This window comes from Ranitomeya variabilis, chromosome 3 (assembly GCF_051348905.1).
Source record: "Ranitomeya variabilis isolate aRanVar5 chromosome 3, aRanVar5.hap1, whole genome shotgun sequence".
NCBI lineage: Eukaryota > Metazoa > Chordata > Amphibia > Anura > Dendrobatidae > Ranitomeya > Ranitomeya variabilis.
Genome location: NC_135234.1, coordinates 21834255 through 21846726, shown reverse-complemented (window position 1 = coordinate 21846726; position 12472 = coordinate 21834255). Strand labels below are relative to the sequence as shown.

The following is a 12472-nucleotide window of genomic DNA, read 5'->3' as shown; positions in this document are numbered from 1 at the left end:
GCAGAAAAAAACAGGTGGAAACCCCACTTTGTTTATTCTGCAGCATGTTCATGTTTACACCTGCTCCATTATAGGAATCTGCAGGTGGAATCCGCACAAAAAACACAAACAAAAACGCGGTAAATCCGTGGTAATTCCGCAGGTAATCCGCAGTGTGGTTTACCTGCGGATTTACCAAAATCAGTCCAGAAAAATCCGCAGGACTTTCCGCAACGTGTGCACGTAGCCTCAAAGTGCCTTACCCTCTCCCCTTCACTTGCCTAGTCGTCAGCTCCCCAAGTTATCAATAGGTACAACACCATGCACCACCTTGGTAATCCACACCTTCTCCCCCTGCCGGGTAGCCACAGCGGGGCCACACCTTCTTCCCCCCGCCGGGTAGCCACAGCGGGGCCACACCTTCTTCCCCCCCTGCCGGGTAGCCACAGCGGGGCCACACCTCCTCCCCCCCCTGCCGGGTAGCCACAGCGGGGCCACACCTCCTCCCCCCCTGCCGGGTAGCCACAGTGGGGCCACACCTCCTCCCCCTGCCGGGTAGACACAGCGGGGGCCACGCCTTCTCCCCCTGCCGGGTAGCTACAGCGGGGCCACACCTCCTCCCCCCCCCCCCTGCCGGGTAGCCTCAGCGGTGCCACGCCTTCTCCCCCTGCCGGGTAGCCACAGCGGGGCCACACCTCCTCCCCCCCTGCCGGGTAGCCACAGCGGGGCCACACCTCCTCCCCCCCTGCCGGGTAGCCACAGCGGGGCCACACCTCCTCCCCCTGCCGGGTAGACACAGCGGGGGCCACGCCTTCTCCCCCTGCCGGGTAGCTACAGCGGGGCCACACCTCCTCCCCCCCCCCTGCCGGGTAGCCTCAGCGGTGCCACGCCTTCTCCCCCTGCCGGGTAGCCTCAGCGGTGCCACGCCTTCTCCCCCTGCCGGGTAGCTACAGTGGGGCCACACCTTCTCCCCCTGCCAGGTAGCCACAGCGGGGCCACGCCTTCTCCCCCTGCCGGGTAGCCTCAGCGGTGCCACGCCTTCTCCCCCTGCCGGGTAGCCACAGCGGGGCCACACCTTCTCCCCCTGCCAGGTAGCCACAGCGGGGCCACACCTTCTCCCACCGCCGGGTAACCACAGCGGGGCCACGCCGTCTCCCCCCACCGGGTAGCCACAGCAGAGTTCTCCCCCGTCATGCCCTCTCCACTCTTGTTGGTCACATCGGTGCATTGCCTCAGTCATTGCTTCAGGACTGACACCTCTCTGTAGGCAGAACATCACTGGCTTCACCTGTTGTCAGGAAGTTACTGCAGCCTAATACTAATGCAGGATGTGACGTACGTAGGCGCCCTACCGCCGTGTGGAGGTGCCCTTCCATCTGCAGAGTAGGGTCCATCTAAGGGGCTTCTATCCACTGAAGGTATTAAGGACAAATGCCTGCAGAAGGCTACAGATGAGCCCCCAGGGGCCGTCATATATGCTCTGATTCATGCACTGTTGTGGGGCCGCTCTTTCCTGGCAGCGGTGACTAATCTGCAGGCGACTCGATCAGAAACTTTTTTTTTTTTTTTTTTCCTCTTAATGTTTGTATATTTCTTGTAATAATTTGGTGAATGCTCGTTACATGTCGCTGGATAAGTCAGTAACGAGTTACAGCAGTGAGGCGCCAGCGTCGCTCCATCCGAAAATAAAGCATTTCTTACAGGGCATCAGTTCCTGTAATTAAACCTGACGGAGCATTTTACAGTTTACCTTGGAAGATCCTGTGTGGATAAAATCACCACATGATAAATTGATGATAAAAAAAAAAAAAGCAAAAAAAAAAAAATTTATGGTGATTTGTGGAAATTTCAATTCTATAGATTGTGGATGCAGCCCGCAGTGTAAACAATGGTGGTTTCCCTTTTGGTTGCCATGGCTACTTTTCAAGACTTGAGTTTATCTCCATTGCAGTTGTTTCTTTTATGTGTATTTGTTACATAAATGGCTTTTAAAAAGCTTGCATAAATTTGCTTTCAAAGTATCACCCGTTACAGTATTATATCCGTATAGAAGCACAGACGAGGAACCGTGTGTGTGTGTGTGTGTGTGTGTGTATATATATATATATATATATATATATATATATATATATATATATATATATATATATATATATATATATATATATATATATATATATATATATATATATATATATATATATATATATATATATAAATATAAATATAATGGTCCTGGGTGTAGCCATGGCAACCAGAAGGAAAACCTCCATTTAGAAATAAACTATTACATCACAAACTTACTATTTGGCTTGAGAGTGACTTTAAAGAAATACTTAAAGGCAATGTTTTAAAATAATAAAACAATGCGACGTTTCAATAAGTCTTGGTCAAATTTCTTACTGTTTTCTTTCTACAGCTCACATGCCTGATCTATGTGTCTCCATGGCGACAGACTACAAGTAAACCCTATATATGTGTGTGTGTGTGTATATCTCTAACACACACACACACACACACACACACACACACACACACACACACACACACACACACACACACGTGTAATTAGCCTTTACTGGCTATTAAAATGGGGGACCTGCCAAAAAATGTGGGGTCCTCCTATAATTAATCAGCAAAGGCTATGCAGACAGCTGTGAGCTGATATTAATAGCCTAGGAAGGGACCGTGGATACTGCCCCCCCCCCCCCCCAGGCTAAAAGCATCAGCCGCCCCAGAAAAGGCGCATCTCTAAGATGCACCAATTCTTGCACTTAGCCTCGCTCTTCCCACTTGCCCTGTAGCTGTGGCAAATGGGGTGATAGTTGTGGGGTTGATGTCACCGTTGTATTGTCCGGTGACATCAAACCCCGAGGATGGTAATGGAGAGGCGTTGATAAGACGCCCCCATTACTAACCCTATAGTCACATTGTAAGAAAACACACCAAGAATAAAGTCCTTTTAATTGAAAAAATGACAGACTTTTTTAATAATCAGGCGAGGTTGTAAGTATGGTCTTTTTGACGCCTCTTCATTACTAACTTCAGGGCTTGATATCACCGGACAATACAAAAATGCAAAGGTGACATCAACCCCACTTGCCACCGCTACAAGTGGGAAGAGCTGGCAAAGCGCCAGAATTGGTGCATTTAATGTGCCTTTTCTGGGTCTATTTTTAGGCTGGGGGGGCAATATCCATGGCCCATTACCAGCCTGAAAATACCAGCCTCCAGCTGTCTGCTTTAGAAAGGCTGGTTCAGAAGCCGTGTTTGCCGTGCTGCCATGCATATGACAGCGTGTCAAGCACTGTATTGTCGGGCCCCACATTCTAGTGAACGGGGTTCGGGTCCACTCTGCTGGATGACAGGCTGTATGGACGCATCATGCAGCCTGCTATCTGGAGGTAGCAGAGCCGAGTGTGAGGCCACATCCGGCTGTGATGACTTTTCTGTAGCAAATACGCTGCAAAAAAGTCAACCTGCGTATTTGCAGCGTTTTATCACCATCCATTCAAGTCAATAGGTGAAAAACGCTGAAAGAAGTGACATGCTCTGTCAAAAATGCAGCAAAGCACAAAATCCTGATAACAAACAAAAACAATGTGTGTGCATGAGATTTCTGAAATCTCATAGGCTTTGCTGGTACTGTAAAAAGCAGCTGAAAATCAGCGTAAAAAACGCAGCAAAAACGCCCAGTGTGAACTTACCCCAAGTGTGTGTGTGTGTGTGTTGTGAATCTTCTTTCCAGCAATGTCCTATACCTATACCTCTCGTGGACTGAAAACTACAATTATTTTGGAACAAGACACTGGATTGCCAGAATTTCGCTGGTCATTTTTATGACTTGTGTTTAGTGAGAACGTTCTACATTTTGTGGATATTTAATTGTATTTTTCTCTTCCTTCAGTGCATTATGCGGGGGCTTTGGAAGTCTATGTACCGAGCGAATTATTCGTCGAGAATGGCACGTACGCAAAACTACCCTGCACTTTCAAGTCTACAGAGGTAACGAGCGTCACGACCTCCATCACGTGGACATACGCAGAAGAAGGCTCCACTTCTGGGGGCGTCGTGGTAAGTTGTGACGACACCTGACTTTCCTAGCGGACGTCGGGACATCATTGGTGCCGCTCACCTACTTGTGCGGAAGAGAGCGGCTACGGACGACCCTTTTTGTGGCAGAAGTTAGAATCTACAGCAGAGCAATTGGTGCTGCCTGAAAGCTAACGGGAAAGCAGGACAGGTCTTATGCAGCTCTAGTAGTGACTGGAGAATTCAGGCTGGATCTTATGTGGCTTATTTTTCTTCAGGACAAACCCGTCTGACTTATTTTTATCCAGATTTCGTCTTCTGCACATTTGCGTTCAAGTGCATTAAAAATGAAAAAGTTGTTGGTTTCTGCCTTAATATTTCTCTTTTGATCACCTCTCCTTTTTTAGATTTTCTACTTCATCGGCGGGAAGGAGTTCCCCGGTGTTCCGCAACGTTTTAAAGATCGAGTGACCTGGGCCGGAGACATCAATAATAAGGACGTGTCTATCAAGATCGATAAGATTACCTTCAAGGACAACGGCACTTACAGTTGCGCCGTCATGAATCCCCCAGATATTCTCAATACCCCCAAGCAGATAAAGCTGCGGGTCGTGGAGAAGGGTGAGCGGGTTTCTCCTGGCAGACTTCCTAGCATATGATAGATTTGCTCATCTCTTTAAGGATGTGTCTCTTGTCTTCCAGATAATCTCCCTGCGTCCAATGTTCCCTTCTTGGTCGGCATGATCTGCGCTGCTATTGGCGGCTTACTCGTCATCGCCATCATTGTGTTTGCAGTGGTTATAACCAAAAAGAAAAGGTCTAAACAGAATTACACTGGGTGAGTTCCTGTCTATTCCTGTGTGTATGATGTATATGATGCACTTTTATTAAGATGTTTACTATTGGGCTGTTTCTACAGTACACAAGGTTTTGTCTCCCTATAACGACACTGCGATGTGCCCGGGGTGTGAACACGTTCTATACGCGCTTCATTAGGGGTAAAGATAAGCCTATCGCTTGGCAGTGCTTTGTGGTTTTTTTTTGTAGAAGTGTTTTGCATGTTAATCTTGTAGTGTCATTTTGACCTTTTGTATTGTTTAGTGTCAGTTACAGGAAACTGGCAAAGGGCAGTGGTAAGAAAAACATCGCTAGGATGTGCCATCACTTGCCCATCTTGGAGGCATGTTTCCTGAAGAGACACTCCTATCCAGGTGCTATGGAAGGAGTTGTAATAACTGCCAGGCATCTGGTCGGGAGTGGCACCATTCTGGGAAAAGGTACAGAATGAACCTTGGTATTTAGTGTGGCACTGTGCCCACGTTCATCTGGCAAGATGGCACATCCTGGAGATCACTTATATGAACTATTTTAAAGGGCTTGTCCCATTAAGGTATGTGCACAGGATGTTTAATAGGGCGTTGTATGACCACTGGAACCTCGCTGATCCCGAGAGAGGTGGTCCCTAATTCTCTAGAGCAGTAGTGAGCAAGTGCAACCGCTGCTACATTCACCATCTATAGTAGAGTTGGTCGCACACGCTCACTACCGCCCCATTCACCGTCTATAGTAGAGGTGGTCACACACGCTCACTACCGCCTCATTCACCGTCTATAGTAGAGGTGGTCGCACATGCTCAGTACTGCCCTATTCACTGTCTATAGTAGAGGTGGTCGCACACTCACTACCGCCCTAATCACTGTCTATAGTAGAAGTGGTCGCAGGATGGACACGCTCAGTACTGCTCCATTCACTGTCTATAGTGAGCTTGTGTGACCACCTCTACTACCGCCCCATTCACTGTGTATAGTAGAGGTGGTCGCACACACTCACTACCGCCCCATTCACTGTCTATAGTAGAGGTGGTCGCACACGCTCACTACCGCCCCATTCACTGTCTATAGTAGAGGTGGACGCACACGCTCACTACCGCCCCATTCACTGTGTATAGTAGAGATGGTCGCACACGCTCACTACCGCCCCATTCACCATCTATAGTAGAGGTGGTCGCACACTCACTACCGCCCTAATCACTGTCTATAGTAGAAGTGGTCGCAGGACGGACACGCTCAGTACTGCTCCATTCACTGTCTATAGTGAGCTTGTGTGACCACCTCTACTACCGCCCCATTCACTGTCTATAGTAGAGGTGGACGCACACGCTCACTACCGCCCCATTCACTGTCTATAGTAGAGGTGGTCGCACACACTCACTACCGCCCCATTCACTGTCTATAGTAGAGGTGGTCGCACACACTCACTACCGCCCCATTCACTGTCTATAGTAGAGGTGGTCGCACACACTCACTACGGCCCCATTCACTGTCTATAGTAGAGGTGGACGCACACGCTCACTACCGCCCCATTCACTGTGTATAGTAGAGGTGGTCGCACACGCTCACTACCGCCCCATTCACTGTGTATAGTAGAGGTGGTCGCACACACTCACTACCGCCCCATTCACTGTGTATAGTAGAGGTGGTCGCACACGCTCACTACCGCCCCATTCACTGTGTATAGTAGAGGTGGTCGCACACACTCACTACCGCCCCATTCACTGTCTATAGTAGAGGTGGTCGCACACACTCACTACCGCCCCATTCACTGTCTATAGTAGAGGTGGTCGCACACACTCACTACGGCCCCATTCACTGTCTATAGTAGAGGTGGTCGCACACACTCACTACCGCCCCATTCACTGTCTATAGTAGAGGTGGTCGCACACACTCACTACCGCCCCATTCACTGTGTATAGTAGAGGTGGTCACACATGCTCACTACTGCCCCATTCACCCATTCTCGGGATCAATGGGGGTCTCTGGTTGCGATGGGATCCTGCTGCCACCATACATTTACCCTTTTAATAACTTGTTAATGGCATGATCACTTTTTAAAAGGAATTATCTGGTGACATCCAGAAGCAGCACCGATGACGTTGCAACTCGCACGTGCACGATCAGCAGGTATTGTACATGGGTCCTACCCTAAGAAACAGGTCACGTGCACGATACCCGATGATCGTGCACACTTTTTCGGCAGGTGTGCGGGTCCCCACGTCATCGGCTGCCGCTCACTTCTGGTAGTTTGCCTCGATCTATGCAGGGTGACCCTATAAGTCCAACCCCAAAAACAAGAGTGTAATCTACTTCCTATGGTCTGTTCTGGGCATACCTTTTTATAGTTCTCGATCAGGGACCTTTTTTTATGTGCCAAAGTGTCACAGACGATCGCTAGGAGGGTTTAGAAGCCCTACTCCGATCAACTGATCTCTGGCCAAGCTTAAAGCGGTTGTTCAGAATTACAAAAACATGGCTGCTTTTTTTCCTTCCCAAAAATGGCAGAAAGTAACTGTTTTTTAAATGGGACTTATTTTTTTTTCTTTTTCTCTTGTTGAGACCATCCCATAAGACCCCTTATTGCAGTTGTACAAGTCACATAGCTCCTAGCTAATCAGCATCATGGTAAGATCAATGTGATGCGCTGGGCCGGACTCCTGCAGGCGGCACGGACATCCTATATAGCGATCTGCAGTGACCCGGACATGTACCTGCATGAACAGATGCTCGCATTTATCTGGGGGGGGGGGTGATTTGCATGGCTTGGTGATTCGGGGGTCTTTTACTTCTTTCTTCCATAATAAACCACTAAACAAGGCTGAACCTCGGTCCTGCTGGATGGCGCATGGTGTCCGGACCCTTCCTCCCCTTCTTCCTCCTCCATCTCCACACAATGCCAGTCTCTCGCTCTCCCTTACAGAGCCCCAGTACGGTGTAGACGGTGGATTAAGGCCTTATAGCCGGTGTATTTGACTCCTCCACTCTCGAGGCTGGTACTTATATATTCTGTGTGTTTTGCTTAACCGTTAACCGCTTCCTGTCCCCGGTGTGCTGCTCTTATCTCAGCGTGTCTTCTTTCCACCTGTTTCCTGCTGTGCATCTAGTACATCGTAGTGATAAGCATCGGCCGCAGGAGGCTTAGTCAGCGAGGAGCCCAATCTACTGCTCAGGGCAGCTGCTGAGAAGCTCTTTACTTATCACGCAATTTGCTCAGAAGCTGCCGACGACGCGTAGACTCTCCTGACCATAATTCACATTGATCACGGAGAAGAGGGGAACACTCAGACGTGACAGGACATCCTCTAAAATAGTTATTTGCAGAAATGCAACGGAAATTAAATATCCTAGAAAGTCTGCAATGGAGCCCGTCAGCAAGCAGTGTGCAATAAAGCAATAATCCCACCTGGCAGACATTGTGTGCTCACCTTGATTTGTGATAATTATGCTCCATTCACATCCTGAGCTGTCTTTGTAGTTTTGCTAGAATCTAAGGGTATGTGTCCACGTTCAGGATTGCATCAGGATTTGGTCAGGATTTTTCATCAGTATTTGTAAGCCAAAACCAGGAGTGGAACAATTAGAGGAAAAGTATAATAGAAACATATGCACCACTTTTGCATTTATCACCCACTCCTGGTTTTGGCTTACAAATACTGATGAAAAATCCTGACCAAATCCTGATGCAATCCTGAACGTGGACACATACCCTAAGGCTTGTGTACAGACTTTGCAGCGGATTGTTTGTTTTTTTTTTTTGCAGGAAAAATAGTGCGTAATACTTGTTTTTGATGTCTTTTCTTCCCACTGATTTAACGTTCTGCAGATTTAAAAAAAAACAACAACTTTTTGGGTCAAACCTGCAAGGAAAGAAAAATGCGCTGAAAGCTTGAGACTTCAGCGAACGCATTAGTTTTGCTGGTAATGTAAAACACTTTTTTTCCCCCATGGTAAAAAAAAAAAAAAAAACTTCGTAGAAAAAAATCACCAAAAAATGTAGTTTAACAAGCCCTAAGGCTATGTGCATGTAAGGTTTTTTTTTTATTTTATTTTTTTAAAATTATAGTTTTTAGGTTTCCCAAAAATGACAAACTTTCCACTTTTTTTTTTTTTTTTATTATTGAAGTAGTTTGAAAGTGTTTTGTTTTTTTTTTTTGTTTGTTTTTTTTTAACATGCTCAAGAGATTTTTTTTCCTGAAGTTTTTATATATTTGAAGCAGGTGTTTTTGTTTGTTTCTTCTTTACTTTGCCCCCCAAAAATGTGGATTCCGAGAATTTTGTTATTTGACCATATCAGTTGCAAAAAAAATTCTATGTACACAGGGCCTGCGGTTGCAGGATGGGACAATATTGTTCCTGGACACGTGATTTCCTGCGGTGCTGCATTGTGGGTAATGTACTGTCTGCCAGGAAAATTGCCTGTCAGCAGAATTTTGAATACAGCTCTTGATGTGACTGGAGTATGATACATACAAGGTAGATACGGTTTCTCCATTGCAGATGTTTTCACGGTCTGAGTACGGACCGCATTGTCTGGACGGGCCTGCAGATCTCGCCCCGAATGCACAGCCTCCTGTATCCCAAGGGCGTGTTGACTTTGGTCAGGAGAGACGCGGCCGCTCCGTACTCGGGCCGTGAACTTCGGACACCTGCTTCCTGTGATCTGCAACCAGGAGAATTGTGAATGCAGCTTTGGGAGTGACTAGAGTACATGGGACCGTATAATATTCAGTTTCGATTTAGTGGTTGCAGTGGAAATCTCCCTTTAAAGGGGTGGCTCAGGATAATAAAAAACATGGCTGCTTTTTTCTCAGTCGAGTTCCAGTAGGAGATGCTTCCCGTGGTCAAGGGCGGCACTGATTATACAGGCATTGCTTCCTCACCCTGGACAACCACTATAAGTCTGTCACTGGTCGTTCTGCTTCCTCCTAGACGTTACCAGGGGCCCTGTTTGGGGGCCCCACTGTGCCTCTGTGTAGTGCTTACATTGTCCTCCACATCCGGTGTTGAAGTGCATCCCTGTGTTGTGTTTTACACCCCCCTAAGTCCTGTTAGACGCCATTTTTTTTGTAACTTGTGTGTTAGTTTTTTGTTACACATTCCTCATTATTTCATCATTTGTTTTGTGTTTTGTTTTTTTTTTCTTCCCTTCTTTCTGTGTTTTTTTTTTTTGTCTCCATCATTTCTACCATTCTGCCTTTTTTTTTTTTTTTTTTTTTTTTTTTTTTTATATTGTCTGGCTTCATTTGTGTACGGTCCACCATTCCTTCGCTTGCTAGCAGCGGCGGTGACGGCGGCCAGACGGAAAGCTTGATGTCCCCCGTTAAGCAGCCGCCACGCCGGTCTCCCTCTGATACTGAGGCTTTGGTAACCGGCGCCCCCTCTGGAACCGTGCAGGTAAATGCTGAGTGTCGCACGTCTTATCTGCCGCTTTGATTTGCTTCAGCTTTGCGAGGTTTCCTGCTGTGACGTTTGCCGACTGAAATGGACCCTGGGACCCCCGTGCAACATAGATTTTCTCAATCAATGGACCTGTCCGTACAGCAGGAGAGGCGGACATTACTGCATCAGTTAAAGGGGGTCACAGTCATTAACTATGGAGACAGGTGGGGGGTCCGACCTCTGAGACCTCCGAGCCGGTCGTACGTGTAAATGTCGCTGCCATCAGAGCTGCAAAAGCTGCGGTTTATTGTTGGGTTGAGCTTAAAAAAAAGAAAAATTACAGGTAATGGGAAAATTACTACCAGTTACCCATCCAAGCGGACGCGACATTGGTGCGATCCAAAGATAGGAGAGGAATAATCCATCATCTGCTCCCACTGTAGGAAGACCACCACGAGGGAGCCTTTATAGGGGTCATTAGGCTCGTGCAGGAGGGGTCCACATGCCTTAGTCAGACGCCCACTCCCCAAACTGCTGTCACCCTGATCCTTAGCATTGCAGACATATGAATTGCCTTGAATTACTAAGGAGTTTCACCTTTAATGGGAACATCGGCGAGAGTCGCCCCCGATACCCCGGGCAGCGATGTCTCAGAAGTAACCTCGCTCTCTTCTGTTTTCTCAGGGACCAGTAATATACGCTCAGCTGGATCACTCGGGAAAAGCCGGCAACCAGATCAACAAATCCGAAACCGTGGTTTACGCCGACATCCGGAAAAACTGCTGACTTTCCCGCCTTGGACATATAGATGTATATTCCCATAAGCAACTTTTTTTTTTTTTTCCTTTTCCCGTAAGACTTTTATGCGACACGCCATGATTGTCGCTCACACTCGGTGTGCGCCGCTCGGGACCAATGCATGTGACTATAGAGATGTGTATCGTGTATGTAACGTACAGCAGGGTCTACGGCGGAGAAAGGTTCACCGGACCCTCGAATGTACAGCAATGGTTCTAGGTGCCTTCACCAGCGTCGCCCGTGGACCCTGCAGCCGTGAGTAATTTGTGTCCGCTGGTGTCTTGTTGGGTTTATTCACATTTCTGAGGATTATTTCTTCTCCCCCTTCACCTAATCCTGCAGATCCAACATGAACATACATGTGTATCGGAGCCGGAGGGTCTGCTTCATCTGCGGACAGTAGTCTGTAGTCCGGGGGCTTTATCCTCATTGGTGCTGCCCTAAAGGGTCATCCGTGGGTTTCTACATATTTCGGATGTAGCAGAGCCGAGTGTGTCTTGCTCTGCCGTATCATCTGTGCTACTCTGAAAAGTGTCGCCTCCCTTGGCACTCATGGTGCCGTTCCTCTTCTTCCTCCTGGAATTAATTGCTAACTGCTTAATCCCTTACAGGCTAATAGTCAGTCATTTGTTGCGTTTTTATTTTTTTTCTATTTCCAGGAGGAATAGTAGAAGGACTAGATAGTACAAAGAAGAACAAACTGGGTAAAGTAAGGACTTCCTGAAGTTGCAGATCTTGTATATTAATCGCACGCTCGGGTCTGCTACATCTGGACGTTCACTCCCAGATATGTGCAGTTAGTCTCTGACGTCTGCCGCCTGTTACTAGTGCATGGGATTTTTCTTTTTTTTTTTTTTTTTTTTTTTTGCGTCCTCATTTCATATTTATTTTGTATTATACTTTATTTTTTGGAGGGAAAAATATAAAAAACAAACAAAAAAAAAAAAAACTGCCCCCTTAACCCTCTGCAAAGCATTAAAACAAAACTGGATGGGCTGTGACATCACTAATGCTCCATAGAAAACTCAGTTGCTTCACTCTATGACATCACAACCCCACCTTCTTGCTTTACACTACATCTGTACGCTAATCATCACGCATTAATCTTGGCTGTAAAGCCAGATTCTTCTTTTTTTTTTTTTTTTTTTCTTTTATAATTTATTTTTAACAAAAACAAAACACAACGCACTGCCAAAAATAACGGTGTCCCTTTTCGAGGCAGAACTCGGCACCAATAACCTTCCACCTGCAGAGCCTTACTCTTTGGATGTCGGCGATGTCGCAGCTGCTGGGCCTGTTAACATTAAAAAAACACTATTTTACCAGTGTATATTTTGCGTCTTTTGCTAGAATTGCATCCAATTCTGCAATTTTTGAGGTACTACAGCACTCTCTTTTAAGCCGTGGTGAACGATTGCAGAATTGCAAATGCAGCTCTGGGTGCAACTGGA

General features: G+C 47.0%; 1 protein-coding gene across 2 annotated transcripts in view; it reads left to right on the top strand.

Moving 5' to 3' along the window:
* MPZL1 (myelin protein zero like 1) overlaps nt 1–12185 on the top strand; it is a 24382-nt gene extending 12197 nt beyond the window's left edge. Inside the window, exons 2-6 of one of the 2 annotated variants that reach the window (XM_077293734.1) lie at nt 3887–4053; nt 4419–4632; nt 4714–4849; nt 10124–10238; nt 10908–12185. In XM_077293734.1, the coding sequence (XP_077149849.1) occupies nt 3887–4053; nt 4419–4632; nt 4714–4849; nt 10124–10238; nt 10908–11009 (734 nt within the window). In that variant the 3' untranslated portion in view covers nt 11010–12185. Of the gene's footprint in view, nt 1–3886; nt 4054–4418; nt 4633–4713; nt 4850–10120; nt 10239–10907 lie in introns of both variants that reach the window. The other variant, XM_077293733.1, reaches the window with a different exon arrangement.
* Nucleotides 12186–12472: the final 287 nt, after the last annotated feature.